The following is a 23,783-nucleotide window of genomic DNA, read 5'->3' on the forward strand; positions in this document are numbered from 1 at the left end:
AAAAAGAAACACAGTTAGTACAACACAACACACAACTTGCAAAACAAATCAGGAAATTTATTTTGATATTTCAAATACCCAAAACCTCCTGACTACATACTGTAATTACTGCTGAAAATGTAGGCCATAAAAATGGCTTTTTATTAGCATAATATCAAAATGAACCTTTTTAAGAATTCAAATATCTCATCTGCAACCATAACTGCATTTGAAAATGCAGCTAGTCAGTTGCAAGTCACTCAGTATTCGCTAAAACAAAACCATTATGTTTACCACACAAATCGTGAACTTACGCATGTTTGAGATAAGTAGCAATCTGATGAAAACATTTTAACCTTTTCTTGCTCGACAAATTAACAATAACCAGTTTACTTTATTTCTTGCTTATGTGAAAATGATTGATTATTTGTAATATACTTTTTTAATAAATAAGAAAAAAGCATACAGTGCAATGTGCCTGGAAGAAGTTAATATTAAATGCAAGCAGGAAAAGATGATATTTTACCAACAGATTCCTGTAAGATCTGAATATAGATCAAATTTGAATTTCGTAAAGGGAATGAGAAAATCGATCTAATTCACAAATTCACTTGCAAATCAAAACAGCAGCTTTGGGATTTGAAATGAAAATAAGCTTTCTGATTATTATAAATGTTGGCAGTTGATGATAGTCCATATCAACATCGTCTGAAAGAAACAAAATTGTGCTTTTTATAACATTCAACATGCCTTTCCTTAAAGTGAAATGATACGTACAGCTCCACGTTTACTGACATCCACTGATACTAGTTGCCAGTCATGCCTATACAGACAAATCCCTCAACAATTCTTGTAGAGACCAATACTAACTCACCTGCTTCACAAGTGAACAATAAATACTATTGTGAAGAACTGTTCGTACTCCATGTTTCTACATAATTTAGCTTCAAGTACAACATTTCTGTTAAAAATATATTGTATAATTAGCTGAATTTTGGAAACTTTCCGTGACATTTCTGAATGTGCTCTCTTACCAACATTTGTAACTAATATAGATGCACAAAATATATCTACAACATATGGAGGTGGACAATGACTTGTGAATGTTGATACAAGACCTGCATCAGTCTCTCTAAGAATATTCTCGTAGTGGGATTTGTAGGTAAGGATTTGTACAGTAACAGAGATACATAATAGCTGCTGACATCACAGATGAGCACTACAACACAACAAGGACACATGCTGACATCTGCTGGCTCATGCTGCCTACATGAACAATATGATTTCTCAACGTTTCAAACAATATGAAGACATTCTCTGCAGGTAAATTATCTTGCTTTATCTTGGGATTTCTCGTTTCAAACAATATGAAGACATTCTCTGCAGGTAAATTATCTTGCTTTATCTTGGGATTTCTCGTTTCAAACAATATGAAGACATCCTCTGCAGGTAAATTATCTTGCTTTATCTTGGGATTTCTCGTTTCAAACAATATGAATACATTCTCTGCAGGTAAATTATCTTGCTTTATCCTGGGAAGGATTTCATCCATCATGTCCATGATTATTAAGGTTTTTTCTCTGTAAGTTTCATACAGCATGGTTCAGGGCAACCAAAATGAGCTTCACATGTTAGTTCATGTGGTTAATCAAAAAGATCGTCTGTGTGACTGGTGAACACTTTAACCACTAGGCCACCCAAACATATAAAATTCAGAGCACTGTCTCTTGTACAGATTTTGCAACTGAAACTACATGTAGACCTAATACAGATACTTATGTAAATATATGTTTTTCACATTAGAGGTGAGATGAGGTGAAATTGGGTTTTTACGTCGTGCTTTTTTCACATTAGAGCTTTAGAAAACGAATCTGTTGGTAACCAAGGAAGCAGTTTCAGTATTAGAAATGAATACAGGAATGGTAACTACTGATGGCTGGGAAGGATGTCAATGATGAAACGTGCCTTGATACTGGGCAACATGACAATGTCAGCTATAAATAAGAGATGGGAAAGTGTGTGTTAGGATGAAAACTTAACTACAGAAATGAGATCTGTCAGACATTTGGTTATAGGCCAGAAAAACAAACTTCTTGTCAGGATACATAAACTTGAATCCCTGCGACACTGACAGACCGTAAACAGCATGACTAACACTAGTAAGGTTGGAATCCGGCACAAAAAATGGCATGAAAAACAAGAAACATAATATCCAAAAGCCTTATTGTAATCAATATTTTACTGGCAAAATATTTTTGAAAAATACTACTGTGATAATACCGTAACCATGTAATGTCATATTGTTTGGAGGCTCAAACAATACCAAACCCAAGGCATTCAAAATACTATGAAACTGTCACAACACCAAAGGGAGACAATCAGTCAAGGCTTCTGCACCACAACAAAAATGATGGACCAACAAAGAGGGAGTTTTACATGCACCGACCAAAAACCCAACCTACCTTCATCAACAAGATTAACATATAAGGATCTCTGATAAACTGAGGTCTCAATCTGTCCAAGATGAACTATATCACGTACGGACATACATAGAACATGTGAACTTGCCTGTAGCAATTTCTCCACAGCATGCACCAGTTCATCATCAACAACAATGGAGGCAGAAGACAATTTCTCATATGATATATCTGAGGTCATGAACCAGGACATGTAGTGGGAATTTTCAGAGAACTGTGTACTAGTTCTAAAGCCACAATACACGATGTTTCCCACATACGACCACAAAATATTACATAGTTTTGTTTCTGTCCCCACCCACGTCACTACAAATATCCAGCCTCACAAAAGTGCTTTGTCCAAAAGAATAACAGACCAAGTACAATCCTCACGTGTCTCTACTCTCTCCTTGATTTGAAACATCTCACATGTTGTTCCACATAACTGATATGCTTCATGTGAATCGCCGCACAAGTTAAGGTATACAGACATTTAGAACAGTTTTTATTTTAACAAACAACTTTATAATATACTACCTTGTCTCACATTTCCAAAAACATAATTAATATATTGTGACCTGTCATGATGTTTATTATACAAGCACAGGTAAGTAGCTCAAGTACCACAAACCCTGTGTTCAATTTACAAATTACAATTTACAAATTCAGTTTATCCAAACAATAATCTTGATCACTGTACATCAACAATACATTACACTAACAAAGCATTGAGTTGCCTCCATAGAAATCTTCTTTCTTCACAAGCGACAAATATACAGGCACAAATAAGATGGTAAACAATATGTCAGAACCATGACACACAGATATGTTGTATTCAAAGAAAGTAGCACCTAATACATAGTACTGAACCAAAGATTTGAATCTCTCTGTAAATCTGGTCAGTAACAATCACCATCCTGCAGTCTGGTTGCCAACACTCAATGAACACTGTAAAGCATGATCGCCATCACCAACAGCCTACCCTTGTGCAAATGTGTAGCCATCACCAGTAACCTACCCCAGTGCGAGTTGCCATCACCATCGGCCTAGCATTTTGCTCTCTTGTCACTATTGCCAACAGCCTACTACAGTGCAACCAGATCGCTATCGTCAACAGCCTACTACAGTGCAACCAGGTCGCTATCACCAACAGCCTATCACAGTGCAACCAGGTCGTTATCGCCAACAGCCTAACAGAGTGCAACCAGGTCGTTATCGCCAACAGTCTAACAGAGTGCAACCAGGTCGTTATCGCCAACAGCTTAACAGAGTGCAACCAGGTCGTTATCGCCAACAGCCTAACAGAGTGCAACCAGGTCGTTAGAGCCAACAGCCTACCACAACCTGGTCACAATCACCAACAGCCTACCACAACCTGGTCACAATCACCAACAGCCTACCACAACCTGGTCACAATCACCAACAGCCTACCACAACCTGGTCACAATCACCAACAGCCTACCACAACCTGGTCACAATCATCACCAACAGCCTACCACAACCTGGTCACAATCACCAACAGCCTACCACAACCTGGTCACAATCACCAACAGCCTACCACAACCTGGTCACAATCACCAACAGCCTACCACAACCTGGTCACAATCACCAACAGCCTACCACAAACCTGGTCACAATCACAGGAACCTTACCAAAGTGGAATCACAATAATCATAACACACTGCAACAAGATCATGATCACCGAGAGCCTACGGCGCTGCAACCAGTTTGCCATCACCTACAACCTCCAACCATGCAGCTAAGCTCAACCCCCATTGACAACAGTACAGCATGGTCATCCAAAAGTCATGTGAACCTCACCGATGTTTAAATATCATGGCAACATGTGGACAACCAGAATGAGGTTCTAACCTCAATATAGCATTAGGTGATATAGGAGTCCTTAATGAAGATCTGGGTGAACACAATCCAGGTGAACTCTCCCAGTCCGGATATTCCTGCAGTCCCTATATCATCATGCATGAGAACAGTATGGAGTGTGTTAGTTGGGGAGTGGTGTTAGTTCAGTCATAGATGTCATCAAGATAGTCGACAACTTGCTGCCACCAACCGCCATCAGTCTGGAAATCAGCATCAGCTTCTGACGATGCTCGGTCTGTGGCACTGAAATAAACACGGCTGTTATATGAGAGACATGGAATACAGAGAGACATAACAGACACCTTGCAATCGAGGACATATATGTTGATACACACAGAAGGATGAGGAACATGTGAAGGAGGGCATACATGTTTGTATACACTGACGAATAAGAGTGTAACTTTGCAGTGGTAGGGATATAATGTTGATATACACTGAAGGTCACATGACATTTTGCATTGGAGGATATAAAGATGATATACACTGGGCATGGACGTACACAGGAACCTTACCAAAGTGGAATCACAATAATCATAACACACTGCAACAAGATCATGATCACCGAGAGCCTACCGCGCTGCAACCAGTTTGCCATCACCTACAACCTCCAACCATGCAGCTAAGCTCAACCCCCATTGACAACAGTACAGCATGGTCATCCAAAAGTCATGTGAACCTCACCGATGTTTAAATATCATGGCAACATGTGGACAACCAGAATGAGGTTCTAACCTCAATATAGCATTAGGTGATATAGGAGTCCTTAATGAAGATCTGGGTGAACACAATCCAGGTGAACTCTCCCAGTCCGGATATTCCTGCAGTCCCTATATCATCATGCATGAGAACAGTATGGAGTGTGTTAGTTGGGGAGTGGTGTTAGTTCAGTCATAGATGTCATCAAGATAGTCGACAACTTGCTGCCACCAACCGCCATCAGTCTGGAAATCAGCATCAGCTTCTGACGATGCTCGGTCTGTGGCACTGAAATAAACACGGCTGTTATATGAGAGACATGGAATACAGAGAGACATAACAGACACCTTGCAATCGAGGACATATATGTTGATACACACAGAAGGATGAGGAACATGTGAAGGAGGGCATACATGTTTGTATACACTGACGAATAAGAGTGTAACTTTGCAGTGGTAGGGATATAATGTTGATATACACTGAAGGTCACATGACATTTTGCATTGGAGGATATAAAGATGATATACACTGGGCATGGACGTACAAGGACATGGGAAACACATTGTAAGAGGGGACGAATGCAAAGACATACACAGAATACCCTTTTTGATGGAGCAGAAAATATAACTATATACGCTGGTTAACATGGAAGGCACTTTAGAATGGACCCAAGGGATGCTACATGAGGAGGTAAGTTTTTTTCAGAAGCATCTATGAGAAAAAGATTCTGTTGAGAAGATGGTTAGACATGACATTCAGAACATTTCTAGTTTCACCTTGGCAAACTTGATGACAGAGTACGTCTGTACATGCATGTGTATCTTGTTTTATCGATATGGATTTCTGGAACTTTGATAATCATACTAGATCTATGCTCACTATCAACACCAACACATTATGTACATTGTTAAGTGAACCAACAAGTATTGAGGAAGGTTTGGTTGTCTAAAAAAATCTAAAATGTTGATGTTTAAACTTGAAGTCTTGGTGCATAATGAAATCAGACCAATGTTTTTTTGTACACTAACCTAAACAGGTCACCTTACAAATCAACCCTGACTCCCACCAAAAAGTAATAGACCTTGTCTGATGGTGACAATAGGACTCCATGGTGGAATTCATGCCCACTCATGGATCAAAACACCCTTCAGGTTTGGTCCATGGTATGCATGAATTGGGCAAACAAATCCTGACCATGTACTTTGTATATTCTCCAGGTTTTGTTTGATAAACTGATACGGTAAAGCAATATTAGAAGTGTTAGTCCTTGTAAACAATGTACACCTCTTTTCTGTGTGTTAGTACTATAATTATTTATTACTGTATCAAGTGTTTCACATTAAAAAGAATATGCTCAGTTTCTATATTGGCATCAAAAATAATTATTCTGATAAAATAGCCAGGATGGTATGACGGATGATGAACCGACAGAAGGGACAAGAAATATCCCTTCAGTTCTGCTGTTAAGACGTTCATCACACTAGTCAATTTTACCATGTCAAACATGTATACAGGTATAACATATATAGTTCTCTATAGTTCATTTGCTGTACAATATCACATAATATTATTGCTTCTGAAATATGCTGATATGTAACCTTGATGTATTCAGATATCAAAAGTTAAAGATTTTCTATATACTGAGTGAGTATAGTTTTACGCCGCACTCAGCAATATTCCAGCTCTATGGCAGCGGTCTGTAAATAATCAAGTCTGGACCAGACAATCCAGTGATCCACAGCATGAGCATCGATCTGCGCAATTAGGAACCGATGCCATGTGTCAACCAAGTCAGCGAGCCTGACCACCCAATCCCGTTAGTCGCCTCATACGACAAGCATAGTCGCCTTTTGTTTTCTATACAGAGCATGCATTGTTACATCTTTATCACAGATACAAGTAAGGCCACAACTGACGACATTTACACATTGTTAAAACCAAATGGTAAAGTCATATCGCATGCCACAACACTCAGAAAGCATGACATATTCCAATGTTGATTTATGGATCTGCACACTGACAAAAGTCACCAATTTCTCTGAAACATGTAAATATTCCACACATGTGGAACTAATAAAATTTTGACAACAGTCTCTTTTTTTCTTTCTACAAAAAGGGAGGAAGTTTTAAACAAATTTCAGTTCAAAATACTTCCAAAAGTTGTTACTAACAGTTAGTAAAAGGGAAGTAACTCTTGTTACAACCAGAGCAATTCAACCAATGTTATTCAATTCTGATTTCACCCAAAGGCCCAAAGTTTCAAGGGATTATTTATATTACATATTTTCCATAACCACCAAGACAATAGTCCATAAACAAAAAGTATCCATAAACCAATAAAAAAAAACAATAAAACACATAAATATCTGAATTAGCAACAATGTCATTACAGGGTAAACTAAAATTGTAGACGCAACTTCTAACATTCCATTGATGGCAGCAGAAACCAGATTAAGCTGAAATGTTGTGCCAGAAAATTGGGTCGTAATTAGCCTAACTTTGTTCAAAACGTGACTGTTCAACTAGCAGTGAATGGGTACCTGGTAGGATGAGACTGTTAATAATCTTGCACCTCAAAAGAATTGTCTCATTAGGCTATTGACTCATATTTTAATTGTCATGCCTCTGTCCACCCAGCAGTGAATGGGTACCTGGTAGGAAGAGATAGTAATGTAAATGTTAATCTTCTTGTACACCATTGGTAGCTTTGGTTGTGTACTCCCTAGGGAGTTGAGATTATAGAGCTGGTCACTACATCAAAGCTCTGTGTACATTAATCAGGACCAGAGATTCAACAGTGAGATCAAAGATGAACCCCAATGGGTAAAATAGAAGGCACTTGATTAGTGCAGATCTGTGCAGTTCACATAATTTTCGGTGCTCAATAATTAGTAGTCAACAACTGATCAGCCATTTAAACCACCCAACCCACAGCTGGTATCACAAACATAACTTAATAGAGCCCAGGCCCTGCTTCATAAAGGGATCTTAGAGCTATGATCACTTGTGAAATGTGCTCTGGTCTAGAGCATGATCCGCCAGGGGAGATAATCTTAGAAGTTGCATCTGTGTTCTTTGTCATCAGTTATTATTTTGTCAGTTGAAAGTATGTTGACCCAATCACTGTAAATGAACTCCAAAATCCCCAAAACACCCTCATACACTTGAAAACATATTTTCCATATAAGATATATTTAATAACAGTCTTCTGTTTTGATTCACTGATTCACAAGTCATTTTGATTGGTTGTTGCGTTCAACGTTATCAGAGATATTGTTTGGAGACGAGAAAGATGGGTTGGGGAGGCCATGTTCGAACTGAAGCTTGCATGGCATATCCACATCAAGATACACTACACTGGGAAATCAAGGATGCTGCTTCTTTTGGTTAAATTTTCAATACCCAAATATAATGTTGTCGTGGTAATTGTGTAACAAAGAAACAAACCGTAAACATCTTGATCAGCACTATGATAAACCAGGGACACAATGAGGACTTTAGCCACAACACTGCCTGAAGTGGATCACAATTTCCATCATGCAAACTGCCACAAAACAAAATGTCTGACTGCCACAACACATTAGCAGCTTGTTCCTCACTTTTTACATCCTGAGGCCTGAAGTCCATTGTACTGCAGATAGCTGGCAACAAAGTTACGGAATATGCGATTGAAGTCGTCGATTAGCGTGAAGTCCAGCGATGCAAGGTTATCTCTTTTCGTGTGCCAGACTTGTGGGAAGGGGTACGAGATTAGATGGAGAATGGAAACACCTGCAATAGAGATTATCATCTCGTGTTAAAACACATATCTACTTTATTGGCTAGTCTCAATTATGTAGAAGTTGATAAAACTTACATAGCCAGACTGTATGTGTATCCTTATATCATAATGTCTAAAGCAATGTCACTACTTCAAGTCCTAATTGATCCTGTTTGGGCTTTATAGAAGTGCTTCTATGGTCACAAGATAATCGTGACACACAAACACCCCACCGAATATATTACTGCAAACTCATGATTTGTTTCAAGTGCTGCTAGTGGTACACATGGTACACATGGAAATTCAAACTAAGGGAGACAACCCTGATGTGAATCTTGACTATATCCAACATTTAGCACTGCTGCCCTTAATAAGCACGAAAGATTTTTTGAAGAAAGAAACTGTAAGAAACATGAATAATTTTTTAAAGATGACCTTGATGCTTCATCATGTTTACATGACTGAATAGTGTTAAACATAACTGACAATGACTCAAATTCTCACACAGCATTACAGCTTCCCCATTTCCATAGGAGTGATATAGCGAGGATGCCAAACTATGTTCCCCATTTCCATAGGAGTGATATAGCGAGGATGCCAAACTATGGTCCCCATTTCCATAGGAGTGATATAGCGAGGATGCCAAATTATGTTCCCCATTTCCATAGGTGGGATATAGCGAGGATGCCAAACTATGTTCCCCATTTCCATAGGAGGGATATAGCGAGGATGCCAAACTATGTTCCTCATTTCCATAGGAGTGATATAGTGAGGATGCCAAATTATGTTCCACATTTCCATAGGTGGGATATAGCAAGGATGCCAAACTATGTTCCCCATTTCATAGGAGTGAATAGTGAGGATTCTAAACTATGTTCCCCATTTCCATAGGAGGGATAGGCAGGGCCAAACTATGTTCCCCCCATTTCCAGGATGCCATTCCAAACATGGATGCCAAACTATGTTCCCCATTTCCATAGGAGGGAATAGTGAGGATTCCAAACTATGTTCCCCATTTCCATAGGAGGGAATAGTGAGGATTCCAAACTATGTTCCCCATTTCCATAGGAGGGATATAGTGAGGATGCCAAACTATGTTCCCCATTTCCATAGGAGGGATATAGTGAGGATGCCAAACTATGTTCCCCATTTCCATAGGAGGGATATAGCGAGGATGCCAAACTATGTTCCCCATTTCCATAGGAGGGATATACCAAGGATGCCAAACTATGTTCCCCATTTCCATAGGAGGGATATACCAAGGATGCCAAACTATGTTCCCCATTTCCATAGGAGGGAATAGTGAGGATTCCAAACTATGTTCCCCATTTCCCCAGGAGGGAATAGTGAGGATTCCAAACTATGTTCCCCATTTCCATAGGAGGGAATAGTGAGGATGCCAAACTATGTTCCCCATTTCCATAGGAGGGATATAGCAAGGATGCCAAACTATGTTCCCCATTTCCATAGGAGGGAATAGTGAGGATTCCAAACTATGTTCCCCATTTCCATAGGAGGGATATAGCAAGGATGCCAAACTATGTTCCCCATTTCCATAGGAGGGAATAGTGAGGATTCCAAACTATGTTCCCCATTTCCATAGGAGGGATATAGTGAGGATGCCAAACTATGTTCCCCATTTCCATAGGAGGGATATAGTGAGGATTCCAAACTATGTTCCCCATTTCCATAGGAGGGATATGATTCCATAGGAAACTATGTTCCCCATTTCCAGGATGCCAAACTATGTTCCCCATTTCCATAGGAGGGATATAGCAAGGATGCCAAACTATGTTCCCCATTTCCATAGGAGGGATATAGAGGATGCCAAACTATGTTCCCCATTTCCATAGGAGGGATATAGTGAGGATGCCAAACTATGTTCCCCATTTCCATAGGAGGGATATAGCAAGGATGCCAAACTATGTTCCCCATTTCCATAGGAGGGATATAGCAAGGATTCCAAACTATGTTCCCCATTTCCATAGGAGGGATATAGCAAGGATGCCAAACTATGTTCCCCATTTCCATAGGAGGGATATAGCAAGGATGCCAAACTATGTTCCCCATTTCCATAGGAGGGATATAGCAAGGATGCCAAACTATGTTCCCCATTTCCATAGGAGAGATATAGCAAGGATTCCCAACGAAGGTCCCCATTTCCATAGGAGGGATATAGCAAGGATGCCAAACTATGTTCCCCATTTCCATAGGAGGGATATAGCGAGGATGCCAAACTATGTTCCCCATTTCCATAGGAGGGAATAGTGAGGATGCCAAACTATGTTCCCCATTTCCATAGGAGGGATATAGCAAGGATGCCAAACTATGTTCCCCATTTCCATAGGAGGGAATAGTGAGGATGCCAAACTATGTTGCCCATTTCCATAGGAGGGATATAGCAAGGATGCCAAACTATGTTCCCCATTTCCATAGGAGGGATATAGCAAGGATGCCAAACTATGTTCCCCATTTCCATAGGAGGGATATAGCAAGGATTCCCAACGAAGTTCCCCATTTCCATAGGAGGGATATAGCAAGGATGCCAAACTATGTTCTCCATTTCCATAGGAGGGATATAGCAAGGATGCCAAACAATGATCCCCATTTCCATAGGAGGGATATAGCGAGGATGCCAAACTATGTTCCCCATTTCCATAGGAGGGATATAGCAAGGATTCCCAACGAAGTTCCCCATTTCCATAGGAGGATATAGCAAGGATGCCAAACTATGTTCCCCATTTCCATAGGAGGGATATAGCAAGGATGCCAAACTATGTTCCCCATTTCCATAGGAGGGATATAGCAAGGATGCCAAACTATGTTCCCCATTTCCATAGGAGGGATATAGCAAGGATTCCAAACTATGTTGCCCATTTCCATAGGAGGGATATAGCAAGGACGCCAAACTATGTTCCCCATTTCCATAGGAGGGATATAGCAAGGATGCCAAACTATGTTCCCCATTTCCATAGGAGGGATATACCAAGGATTCCCAACGAAGTTCCCCATTTCCATAGGAGGGAATAGGGAGGATTCGAAACTATGTTCCCCATATCCACAGCAGGGACACAGCAAGGATTCAAACTATGTTCCCCATTTCCACATAGGGATATACTGAGGATTCCAAATTTTGTTCCCTTTGCAAGCAAAGTAGGAAACAATCATGAAAATTGTGGATTTTTCTAAGCACTTATTTTCTAGATTCAGGTCTTCTAACATTGTACACATCGTATACTAACACTATATGCAATCACGTAACACTAAACATTAAAGCTGCAGATGTTTGATCAGCATTTTAGAAGTTGGTGAGTCAAAAATGAAGAACACGGCTTTATTGATGACAACTTCTTGTTTACTGCATAGAGTGATGTTTCGACGCAGATTCTTACACCGTATCTCATATCTTAGCTTGATAACAGTGCGAGAATCTAAATTGAAACTTCGCTCAATGCAATAAACAAGAATTTGCCATCCATAAAGTTGTATGCTTCAAACAATAAAGCCTCATAACCCATAAAGCCATCACACTACTTTTAATTATACATGAAACTGATCTTCGCTAGTCTTAATTCGTGAGTTTTTCCCAGACATTTACAGCAATGCATATCACACAGATTAAATATGAAACTCTCCTTGTACAATCTTCAGAGTACATACATATATACATACTCACTGAGTAGTATCTTCATCATGGCATTAGTTGGGGAAAAATGGGCTTAATGTGACATTCAAGTTTTTTTAATTTACACTCATTTTCACTACTTATCAAAAGCTTAAACTCACTAGTGTAAATGTAGCCACTTATTTCAGTCAACTGTTAGTGAGTGAGTTTTATTCCAGCAATATCACGGCAGGGGGCACCAGAAATGGGGTTCACACATTGTACCCATGTGGGGAATCAGCGTCTTCAGCGTGACGAGCGAATGCTTTAACTACTAGGCTACTCCACTGCCCTGTTCTAAACTAAATTTTGCAAAGTGTTCCGGACTCTTTAAAGGTACTGTTTACACATGAACTGATGTATTGCAAAATAAATAAGTAATGAGTTCAATAAACGATGAAGCTCAGTGAAAATTGGTGAATTCTTAACAAAACTTTACACCAAAATGCAGCTGTTCACATGCATGATATTTGCACATGCTTTCTAGCAATTTGATGCATGATCCTCGTGCAATTCATCAGCATAAGGATTGCAGTTGGTTTCCCCCAAGTTAGTGGAGAAATCAATCTTCGATGTAACCATATATATACATAACATATAGTGAGTGCTTTAAGTGAGTCTAAACTTTTGATGGGTAGTATATATATATAATGAAAGATATAATATAAGATATAATGAAATATTAATTTCTTCAAAACATCAAGAAAACAAAATTACGTGAAAGGCCAAATGTGAGATGATCTCTGACATTCTTCAATTCTGCTGCACCAAATGTCAACCTATGTGTTTATCAGTGATCACTGAGATGATTTGATTTGTTTTTATAGGATTAACGACAACTGACCTTTTGCTTGGAAAGGCACATGATCGTCTTGCACTCCGGCATTCCTGGCCGACATAGAAGGGAAGAGCTGGTGTCGGTATCCATTTGAGTTCTGCTGCTGGCGTCGAAGAAGGTTCTTTTTCTCCAGACTTTTCTCTGAAACGATGGCATACTCATCAGACAGTTTTAAAAGACAAATATATATAGTAATTATGTGGTACATTGATTGAGTAGTATCTTCACCATGTTATTGGTTGGGAAACAATAGGCTTAATATGGCATTCAAGTTTTCTATCTTACATAGTGATATGCGTGCCTGAGTAGGTGTGGCTGATTGTATTATATCGGACTATATGCAAGTTAATGACGCTAACCCACTGAAACACCGAAGATCCGCGAATACCTGACTCAGATATGTTGCCTCTGTTGACCAGCCCTTGTTTATCCCCTGAGTGAGTGAGTGAGTGAGTGAGTGAGTGAGTGAGTGAGTGAGTGAGTGAGTGAGTGAGTGAGTGAGTGAGTGAGTGAGTGAGTGAGTGAGTGAGTGAGTGAGTGAGTGAGTGAGTGAGTGAGTGGGTTTTAGTTTCAGTTTTATGCCGCTTTTATCAATATTCCAGCAATATCACAGTGGGGACACCAGAAATGGGCTTCACACATTGTATAAAGATTTGCCTTGCATTACAGACTGTATACAAAAACTGGGCTTTACTTACCTATTTTATTTAGCTGTGTATACAGATCTGATGTGTCCACAACAATATTGGCAAACCTGGTATCTGTGGCTTCGATAAGGTCCAACAGGACGAAGTCAGTCTGAAAATGCCCAGTAAAAACCTGGTTATATTTAATAAAAAATCACATCTTTTACTAAGACAATAAACTGTGCATCAGAACAAATTGTAACCTATCTTCCCTAAAGTTTATTGGCTCATCATAGATCAGATGTCAGCTTTCTCAAACAATTAACATATTTACGAGTTCAAATCAGAAACTTTGAGGAAATCCCACATATAACAGAAATTCAGCCTAAATGTTTACAATTCATTTGCATACCATAACATTTTTTTGGTATATCGTTTTGTACCAGAACTGGTACTGTTTTCCGATTCACCAATGTACTGGCATGTTCAGGAAAGTTCCCAGGATTCAGTGCACTGTTACTATTGGTTACAGTGAATGCAGTTGTTTTGATCTTCCCAGCAAACAGACTTCAGAGTGAATCACCACATTCACAGTATGAAGTGTCCTGCACCAATAAGTAAGTACTCTCTAACCAACGTAGAGTCCAATCTGTAAGTTTTCTTTTAAAGCAACTGCTTAGACATAAAATGTACTTACCAGTTTACATTTTATAAACATATCGACGACTTCTTACTGTAAGATGTCGGAGGAAGGAGTATGTAATTAAATACATTGTAAAGCTATGTCTTTTCACTGACATTACAACAAAGTAAGTGATCGCGAGTGAGTGAGTTACTTTAATGCCACTTTCAGCAATATTCCAGCAATATCATGGCAGGGGACAGCATAAATGGATCAAACCCGGGTCTTCGGCGTGACGCCCCAACCTTTTTTAACCCCACAGCACCCTTTAGAACTAAGGACTACTGCTGGATCTCTGTTTACTGGATCTTACTGATGAGCATTCCTCTTTGTTAAATTGCAATGCACTAGAGGTGCTCACTGCAGTAAATATGGAAGTAAGATTTAGTGGATCAGCCACCAGATAGTCCTGTGCTGTTTTTCTAAGGTAATTCATTGAAACAGGGTTACCATGTTGCTCTGTATTGTAATGGCCTATGAACATAGATATGGCTTTATCATCGACTTCATGAAAACAACACACTGCTACATACTATCTGCTACTTACAATGGTACTGATATATTTGCGTGAGGGAGTTACAGGGTCTGGTTTGTCTGCCCACATCTGAGCAAGGTGGCGGGCTCCGTAGATGGAATCTGTTGCTGACCATTCCTTGAAAGCTTCTTCCCCATCAAAAAATACCAACTGGACGGTTAAATTTTTTGCCTGCAAGGAGAGAAAAGAAACTTAGTTGAAATAATGAACAATGTAACGTGTACTGTAATTGTACCCTGTAATCACGCACGATCATGTATATCCAAGGTCATCGTCTAGCATGAAGATACCTATACAGGGTGATTCTCACAGTACTATTCTCACAGTACTATTCTCTCAGTACTATTCTCACAGTACTATTCTCTCAGTACTATTCACACAGTACTATTCTCACAGTACTATTCTCTCAGTACTATTCTCACAGTACTATTCTCACAGTACTATTCTCTCAGTACTATTCACACAGTACTATTCTCACAGTACTATTCTCTCAGTACTATTCTCATAGTACTATTCTCTCAGTACTATTCTCATAGTACTATTCTCACAGTACTATTCTCTCAGTACTATTCTCTCAGTACTATTCTCACAGTACTATTCTCTCAGTACTATTCTCATAGTACTATTCTCACAGTACTATTCTCACAGTACTATTCTCTCACACTATTCTCTCAGTACTATTCTCATAGTACTACTGTAAAGTAATCTTCTGTACCCTTTTATCAACCAAGAGTAACTGTCTATCATCAAGGTTCCTGCCAGGGCTATCATTTTACAAGTTTTTATGATAACTATACATCCATGATCATGATAATAATAATATATAGTGAGATATATCCATGCAAATAACCTCATACCTACCTATCGTAGCCGACCCTTATCATGCTTATCATGTAACATTGTTCAGTCTTGTGTGTAACTGTCAGAGAAGACAATCACACTGATTGTTTGCCATGATCTCATGTCAGCCCCAGTTAATATACCATGTATACAGCACAATAAGTATCTTAATACTATTGTATTTTCACTGAGCATTGTGCATGTTGTATGTACAGATACTTGAATGAGGTGTTTCAAGACATGTCTTGGAGATTTGCCTGGAGTCATCCCGAACTTCACTCAACAATAGGTCTACTCATCGTGTTCATGGTGTAGAAAGCCGGAGTCTGTCAACTTACTGAAGCCTGGCATGGTCAACATGGTCAATTGATGATGGGCCATGTTTGTTTCCAGCTGATTACAGGCGGTTCAATAAACAAGAGCTTTCTACATGCCTGGTGAACACAAGAGTTCTTCATGACAGGCAGACAGCACGGGTATTGGTTTTAGACAACTAGTTAAACATGTCACTTAGCTTATCTGGTGATAGGGTCTTACCTGTAATCATTATGAAATGTATGCAGGTGAGATCAGGGTCTTTATATGTATTCAAAATCTATCAATAATATAGCCTAAAGTATGAACGCAATGATTCCCAGGATCCACATAAGCGTAAGAACTGATGATGATGATGATGACGATGATGATGATGATGATGAAAATGATGATAACAGATGACATATGCCCATGAGTATAAAAAACAACATGCAGCTGATTTAACACTAATAACAGAAAGACAGTGTATCATGTTTCTATTTGATGTCCATATAGAGAGCAAAAATAATTAGTAACATTTGATATGCCTTTGATGATGATGATGATGATGAATATTGATGAGAAAACTCAATACATATTTCTAATGAACATTTCCTTAAACGTAATTAACATTAACATATCCTAGAAAAAACCAAGAACAATGGTGATGATGATGATGAATATTGATGAGAAAACACAATACATATTTCTAATGAACATTTCCATAAACGTAATTAACATTAACATATCCTAGAAAAAAACAAGAACAATGGTGATGATGATGATGATGAGTTATTGCATAGAATCAGTTTTCCCATCACATCTATATGAAGTCTCAAGTCATCCTGCCCATGTTGATTATCCCTGAATGTTTGTCTTCTCACCAGAAAGTTCTTCATCCATATTCAACCGTTTTCAAATTTGTACATCTGTTCCATGTCAACAGAATAAACAGTGCTTTCCGTGTCAGTTCATTATGTCAATGTCACCAAAACCTCAGATTTTATTTTTCCACATGTTCATCATGCTCATTTAAAAACTGATCGTGAAGAAAATATTTTCTGAAAGTAATCCCTAATACAATTTTTATCATACTTTAAACTACTGGTAAAGTATAGACATTTTCCAATGCATTCAATATGTCCAAATCATGTCACTAACATTCAGAGATATTTTCTTTTTGCGTTTATCTTATTCCATAATTGTGTTTAAATACTCAAATATGAACCAGTGTGTTACATGTTAACATGGTCTAATCATGACAGTTGATCTGTGCAAGGACTTATAGTCTCAAGTAGCTATGAACAGTGTGCAGCTGTACAATTTCATTAACATGATAGCAGTTAGGGTGTCTGTTTTATAAACGTGATCAACATGATAAAGGGTAGAGGTGTGACGATACAGAAATATCACGATACGATACGTACTGCGATATCTTGGAACGATACGATTCGATTCGATGCATATCACGATATGCTATCTTAAGTTATTTTCTTTCAAAATGTATATTTTGATAGCAAGTAACAGTGTAAATTTTGACATAACCGCCAATTAATAATTTTAAGGTCAACGATACATATCACGATATGAAAAAAAAAGTATCGATATATTTATCGTCAGATAAAGTATCACGATTATCGATACTACAATATATCGTCACAGCTCTAATAAAGGGAGTATAATCTTCTTTCTTCAGCATATGCACAGCTGATTTATATATAGAAAACTTTAAAAATAGTATCATCCCCCTCAAATTCTGTATCAATTTTACTAGATATTGCTTAATGGATCATCATCATCATCATCATCATCAATTTATTTGGCTCCTTCATTCAAAAGAAAGAAATTCCTTCTTTGAGTGGCACTTTAGAAGTTGGGAAGTACAATATAATATATATAATATACTTTATGTATAAAAACTTCTTTTATTTCGTGAATGCAACATTTCGGTATAGATTCTTGCTTGACAACGATACAAGAATCTGTACTGAAACGTTGCACTCACAAAATAAAATAAGTTGTTATCCACAAAGGTTGTCAATATTGAAAGGAATTCCCCTGCAAACTTACACATCTGACATGTTTATTGAGCACCCATCCTGATTAGGAGGCCTATAAAATACAATACTTAAATATGATCTTCTGTCCTACACCGATCAAGTTGATGCAACTGACAATATCTCACATCACAATGATGGTGCACCCACCCTCACAAACAAACATCCTGTCTTTCTTCTTAATACAAATGACAATCATTCACAGAAATTTTAAACATAATAAAAGTATTTATAGAAACTTGATGCTTTTCCTAAAAACATCCGTCCTCAACATTTAGAGAAGTATTTTTCAAAACATTCCTTCCACTTTTTCATGACCAATCAACAGGCAGAAACATTCAGAGAGCAGGTCCTACAAACATCAACAGATCAAGTCTGACCATACTGACTTAACATTTACCATTAGAGGGCAACTTCAATATGCTGGTTCTGACTTGTACGACCTTACACTTTTAACATCAGCTGACGCTGAGTAAGCAAACATCGGCCTACACCAACCGGTGATCAAACTGTCTTCATCTTAAGAGGATTAGCATTTGCTCAACAACGCGGGAGCAGGTGAAAAGTCCTTACTCTTCCTTATTGTAAATATGGTAACTCAATCCTTTTTCAGAATCCTTTTTATAAGGGAAATACTTAAGGATTGCGTGTTTTCTTAATGCATTGTCCTGGTCAATAAGGATAAAAATATACTGAACTTAAAAAGTTAGTGATTATGAATATTTTAGGAATTATTTTGAGACTGGGCACACAATTTCATCCACAAATATTTTCAGGATCCTGATGAGTTTTGTTCAGCATATAATAAATTATGATATGTAATTAATACTAAAATACTTAAAGTCTGTGTGAACAAAACACTCACGACAACAAAAGACATTCATAATAACAAAAAAATACTTTGTTTGATACTCCAGCTTTCCATGGTGAGCAGATCTGCACAACATGAAAACCCTGACCTGTCCTAGAAATCATTAGAAATACTTCCATAATTTGTTTTAATTAACATGATATGGAGTGTAAAGAAATGTTTTGTTTACTTACAGACTCCTTGGCCGGTTCCTTGTGAAATAAACAGGAAAGCTGTTTTGCCAAGTCCAATAATATAGCACATGGAACAGCTGAATCTGTAGCACCAATAAATTCTATCTTCTCATAATACTTGGAGTCAAAATGACAGGCAAGAACAAGTCTCTCTGCAGCACTGGGATTAAATGTAGCAATAATATTGGTAAACTCTTTCGTCCCTTGAGGAGTAGAATCTGTAAATTGGTCCTCTTCTATTGTCCATCCTAATGGGTTTAGGCGATTCTTGATATGCTGAAAGGAAACACACACAATACGTTTAGTTAAAGAAGAAAAATTCATCATTATCGTGAAAATGATTATCAGATTACACAGATTGCAAGTGATTCAAAGGTATTTGATTGGTCGACCAAGCAATTTGTTTTGCATTTCCATAAAGGGCAGCAGTAAGGTCATGCTGACCAGGAGACTAGTAGTTGTGTTTTGATTGGCTAATATAGATATAGTAGGCGGGGCTTGGTTGATTATTTGTGCATAATGATGTCAATGACTTTGTACTGTTGTTCACAATATTCCTGTGTCCATGATTAAATAGAGAATCTGTGAAGGTATGCTGACAGCAGATTTACACCTATGGGGTGTTAATACCACCATAAAACCTGAAAGATATTGAAGTAAATTCTAATTAATCATGATTGTTTAATTTTAATGTTTTATGTAAACTACCATGAATAATGATAACATTATTTTATTAAATCATGAAACTTATGAACATCGAATGGGCAAAAAATACATAAATTGCATGTTTTGAACTCTTAGCTGATCAAAATGATATAAACATGAAAAATAGAAAACTAAAATAAACAGAATAAAGTTACACTGGATTCTAAGTATCTCCATCTTGCTAAAAATCAAACAGTCTGTAATAAAATACTGACAAACAAGCCTAGTTCTCTGACAGCACTGCTTGATCAATACAATTAACTTTAACATTTGACCATCTCAACTGATTTGTGGAATTAGTTGTACAGCAGACAGTATGTAGGGAAGCACCAACCTGTTGCACTTCCTTGTTGGCCTTTGTCCCTGAAACCCGCACTTTCATGAACGGCATCAACTCCTGCTCCTTAAAACTCTTCATATCTGAAAATATCTCCGACAGGACCTGCAGTGCTGAGTCGGTCTGCCATTTTAGTGACCGTCTCTTTCGCTGAAAACACAAGAACCACTGATAAACAACATCATATCACCTAATCCCAATTAATTTGTTGTGTAACGCTGCATTCAGCAATGGTTGGATCTAAATAATCACGACTGGACCAGACAATCCAGTGAGTGACATCATGAAAATCGATCTACACAGCTGGAATAGCATGACATGCAACAACTATGTCCTATAGCCTGACCTCCCTTCATGTCAGCTTATCTTGATGATAAGCATGGGTTGCTGAAGTTCGATACTAACCCGGGTCTTCATACCCAAGTCTCTCATAGACCCTGAAGCAAATATATCCAAGAAATCCCACTAAAGTCTAGAAAATGTGGCAAGACTAGATTTCCACAGCTTCAGGAAATGAAGAAAGCCTCAGGGCATCTTTTTTAATATATGTAATTTTTTTACTATGAGCTGTTTTCCTGTAAAATATGTTCATTTCAGAGACTAGTTGTTAGTCTATTCATACCCCTACATAGCCCTACGTAAACCTCACGGCATGATAGATTATACCTAATTATTTGAAGTAGTACATACGTGTGACAGAAGATGCCACGCTCATATCTGGATATAGCATTATCATAATTAAGACAACTGTCATGACATTGCTGTAATGTATATCATAACCACGAGCACCCCTAGGGCTGGCTAAAAATATTGATAATCAGAAATATCATCAATGGGAAGAATTATTAATGATGATCAATATGAAAATTAAATCATTGGTCGTATCATACATTAACTATTGTGATGAAATATAGTGTTAATTTACTCACAAAGCACAAAACTACAACTTTATTCATGAGTCAGCAAATATACTGATAATCAGAGATATATCCTTGGGGAGAAATATTAATGATGATCAATATGAAAATTAAGACATTGGTCATATCATACATAAACTATTGTGATGAAATATAGTGTTAATTTACTCACAAAGCACTACATCTTTATTCATAAGCTGCGTCACAATCATGCTCAAGAAACTGTATGGTCAGAAATCTATACATAAACATGTCACCACTCGCCAGTGACATAACATATGATTTCTTCTGAAATTTGAGGTATTTTAGCTCAAAGTTACTTTTCCGATATTTATTGATAATCTAATGATATTTAGGAAATGCTGATCAGTTTCTATAATCTATACTAACAGCCAGATCTTATAACCACTACCAACCAAACCTCCAAACTGTTCACTTTCACAAGAACAGGTGTCCTCTAACCATGATATAATTCTAGACACTTGAAATAACTAATCTCTGTTCAGCATCTTTAGTACTTAGCAGTCAGGTCTAGTGGGTGAATAAGTGCAGGCTTCCTTGTGCAAGTCAGCAATATTGCAGCTACATTAAGGCAGCCAATAAATAATTGAATAACAGTCTGGAACACACAAAAGAGTGGTCTGTTGGTCTGAATGTCCAGTCCATTTTGTGCCCGTGGGTGGTTAGGTGAGGATAAACACCACCCAGTACTGTATCCTTGCATAGCTACAGTCTAATGGAACACTCTACCACAAGGTGTAGAAACTACACTGCTGGACTCTTTTGCTACATCAACGTCAATTATGCTGCATTTTTTTCAAGAGCAATACAAACCAATGAACATGACCAATAATATTCACACAGAAATATAGAAGACAAAGTAAGGGTTGTTTAAACTAATATTGTGCATATTTATTAGAGCTGTGACGATATATCATAGTATCGATAATCGTGATACTTTATCTGACGATAAATATATCGATACGTTTTTTCGTATCGTGATATGTATCGTTGACCTTAAAATAGATAATTTTCACTAGCTATTAACGGTTATGTCAAAATTTACACTCACTTGCTTTTAAAAAATGAATTTTTAAAGAAAATAACTGAAGATAGCATATCGTGATATGCATAGAATGGAATCGTATAATTCCAAGACATTGCGATACATATCATATCGTGACATTCCTGTATCGTCACACCTCTAATATATATGCATGTATCTATTCAGATGGAGTGATGACATTTAAAAAAATGGACAATACTATTGATTAGATTATCACAGATTTGGGTTTAAACTAGTATTACAAGTTTAAAAAGTACTAAGCATAATTCATATTTTAAGACTGGGCTGGACATCACACTAAAGATCACCAGCAACCAACTACATAAAAAGCACCGCCATAGACCACAGAACTATTTCACTATTATTCTACTCTAACAAACTGACAAATCAATTTCCGATAGTATAGAACATCAGTTACATATTCCTGCGCAAGGACGAGTCATGTTGGAAGAGGCGTTGTCTGCCATCATGTCTTCCTGTAAAGCTATGTAGTAACAAAGCAAATACCAGCTATTCGCTACTGTCGTTGTTCAAACACAGCATACACGCCATGTATACTGAACATGTTGAACAACCATCAGAGCAGAAAATGTGCTGGCCTAGTTGTACTGCAGTTAGTCTTCATGTCGTGATGTGTTGAGTCACTGTTTATTTTGGGCAATGTTCACAAACCATGTTGACACACCTACCATATTTTCACATGACTGAACAAACTGAAGCAGGTGCCCTTCTTGATATACATTAACATTAACCACATACAGTTTATTATGCTCAGTAAGAGTTTAAACATCAGCATGTATGTCTGGGTGAGTGAGTACGGTTTTACACCGTTTAGCAATGTTCCAGCACTATCACGGCTTGGAACATCAGAAGTGGGCTTTACACATTGCAACCATATTGGGAATTGAACATGGACCTTTGGCATGACAAGCAAATGTTTTAACTACTAGGCTTCCCAACCGCCCCGTATGTCTGTGAGTGCTCATGTTTTAAGATTTAAGGGGTTCCTGGATTCATATTAAATACATTGCAAGTCCTACTTGTTCATATACTCATGGAAACAAATAAGGGAACACATGGAAGTACAATTGTACCTTTATTCTTTTCCAGGTTCTTTTCACAAGGTATGTATTGCACTGTGGGTGAAATTCTGGGAATGAATAAAGGAACACTTGTATTTTCATTTGTTCCTTTATTTGTTTCCATGAGTATATACATTACCCAGCCTAAGTTGACAAACACCTACATTTGGAAGTCTGCATTCTTATACTATACACCATAATATATACATTTTAGCATTTGCTTTCAGAAATGGTGTGTGTACCCCCTACTGGAACCACACGTGTTGAAATTATAATCAACATCTATCAATACAAATCAATACCCAAGCATTATGATTGAACTGC

The 23,783-nt window shown here is 37.9% G+C and overlaps 1 protein-coding gene and 2 long non-coding RNA genes across 6 annotated transcripts in view; 2 read left to right on the plus strand and 1 right to left on the minus strand.

Moving 5' to 3' along the window:
• The window catches only part of LOC124285375 (glutaminyl-peptide cyclotransferase-like), a 41,150-nt gene that overhangs the window by 2,235 nt on the left and 15,132 nt on the right, over positions 1-23,783 (minus strand). Inside the window, exons 2-10 of one of the 4 annotated variants that reach the window (XR_006900805.1) lie at positions 20,392-20,544; positions 19,353-19,628; positions 15,130-15,288; positions 13,973-14,072; positions 13,281-13,415; positions 8,612-8,783; positions 4,824-5,300; positions 4,063-4,082; positions 3,193-3,779 (exon numbers count right to left, since the gene is read on the minus strand). Coding sequence is in view for 3 of the 4 variants with exons in the window: in XM_046721600.1 (XP_046577556.1) it covers positions 4,507-4,559; positions 8,612-8,783; positions 13,281-13,415; positions 13,973-14,072; positions 15,130-15,288; positions 19,353-19,628; positions 20,392-20,544 (1,048 nt within the window). In the remaining variant the exon portion in view is untranslated. Of the gene's footprint in view, positions 1-3,192; positions 3,780-4,062; positions 4,083-4,506; positions 4,560-4,823; positions 5,301-8,611; positions 8,784-13,280; positions 13,416-13,972; positions 14,073-15,129; positions 15,289-19,352; positions 19,629-20,391; positions 20,545-23,783 lie in introns of those variants that run through there. The other 3 variants (XM_046721600.1, XM_046721599.1, XM_046721601.1) reach the window with 3 other exon arrangements.
• Positions 67-18,647, plus strand: LOC124285379. Its single transcript, XR_006900807.1, has 3 exons — positions 67-283; positions 6,271-6,281; positions 18,637-18,647. It is a non-coding gene; the product is annotated as an uncharacterized LOC124285379 (long non-coding RNA).
• Positions 1,519-2,004, plus strand: LOC124285378. Its single transcript, XR_006900806.1, has 2 exons — positions 1,519-1,784; positions 1,836-2,004. It is a non-coding gene; the product is annotated as an uncharacterized LOC124285378 (long non-coding RNA).

Source organism: Haliotis rubra, unplaced genomic scaffold (genome assembly GCF_003918875.1).
Source record: "Haliotis rubra isolate DU_JTF1 unplaced genomic scaffold, ASM391887v1 Scf36, whole genome shotgun sequence".
In the NCBI taxonomy this organism is placed as follows: Eukaryota; Metazoa; Mollusca; class Gastropoda; order Lepetellida; family Haliotidae; genus Haliotis; species Haliotis rubra.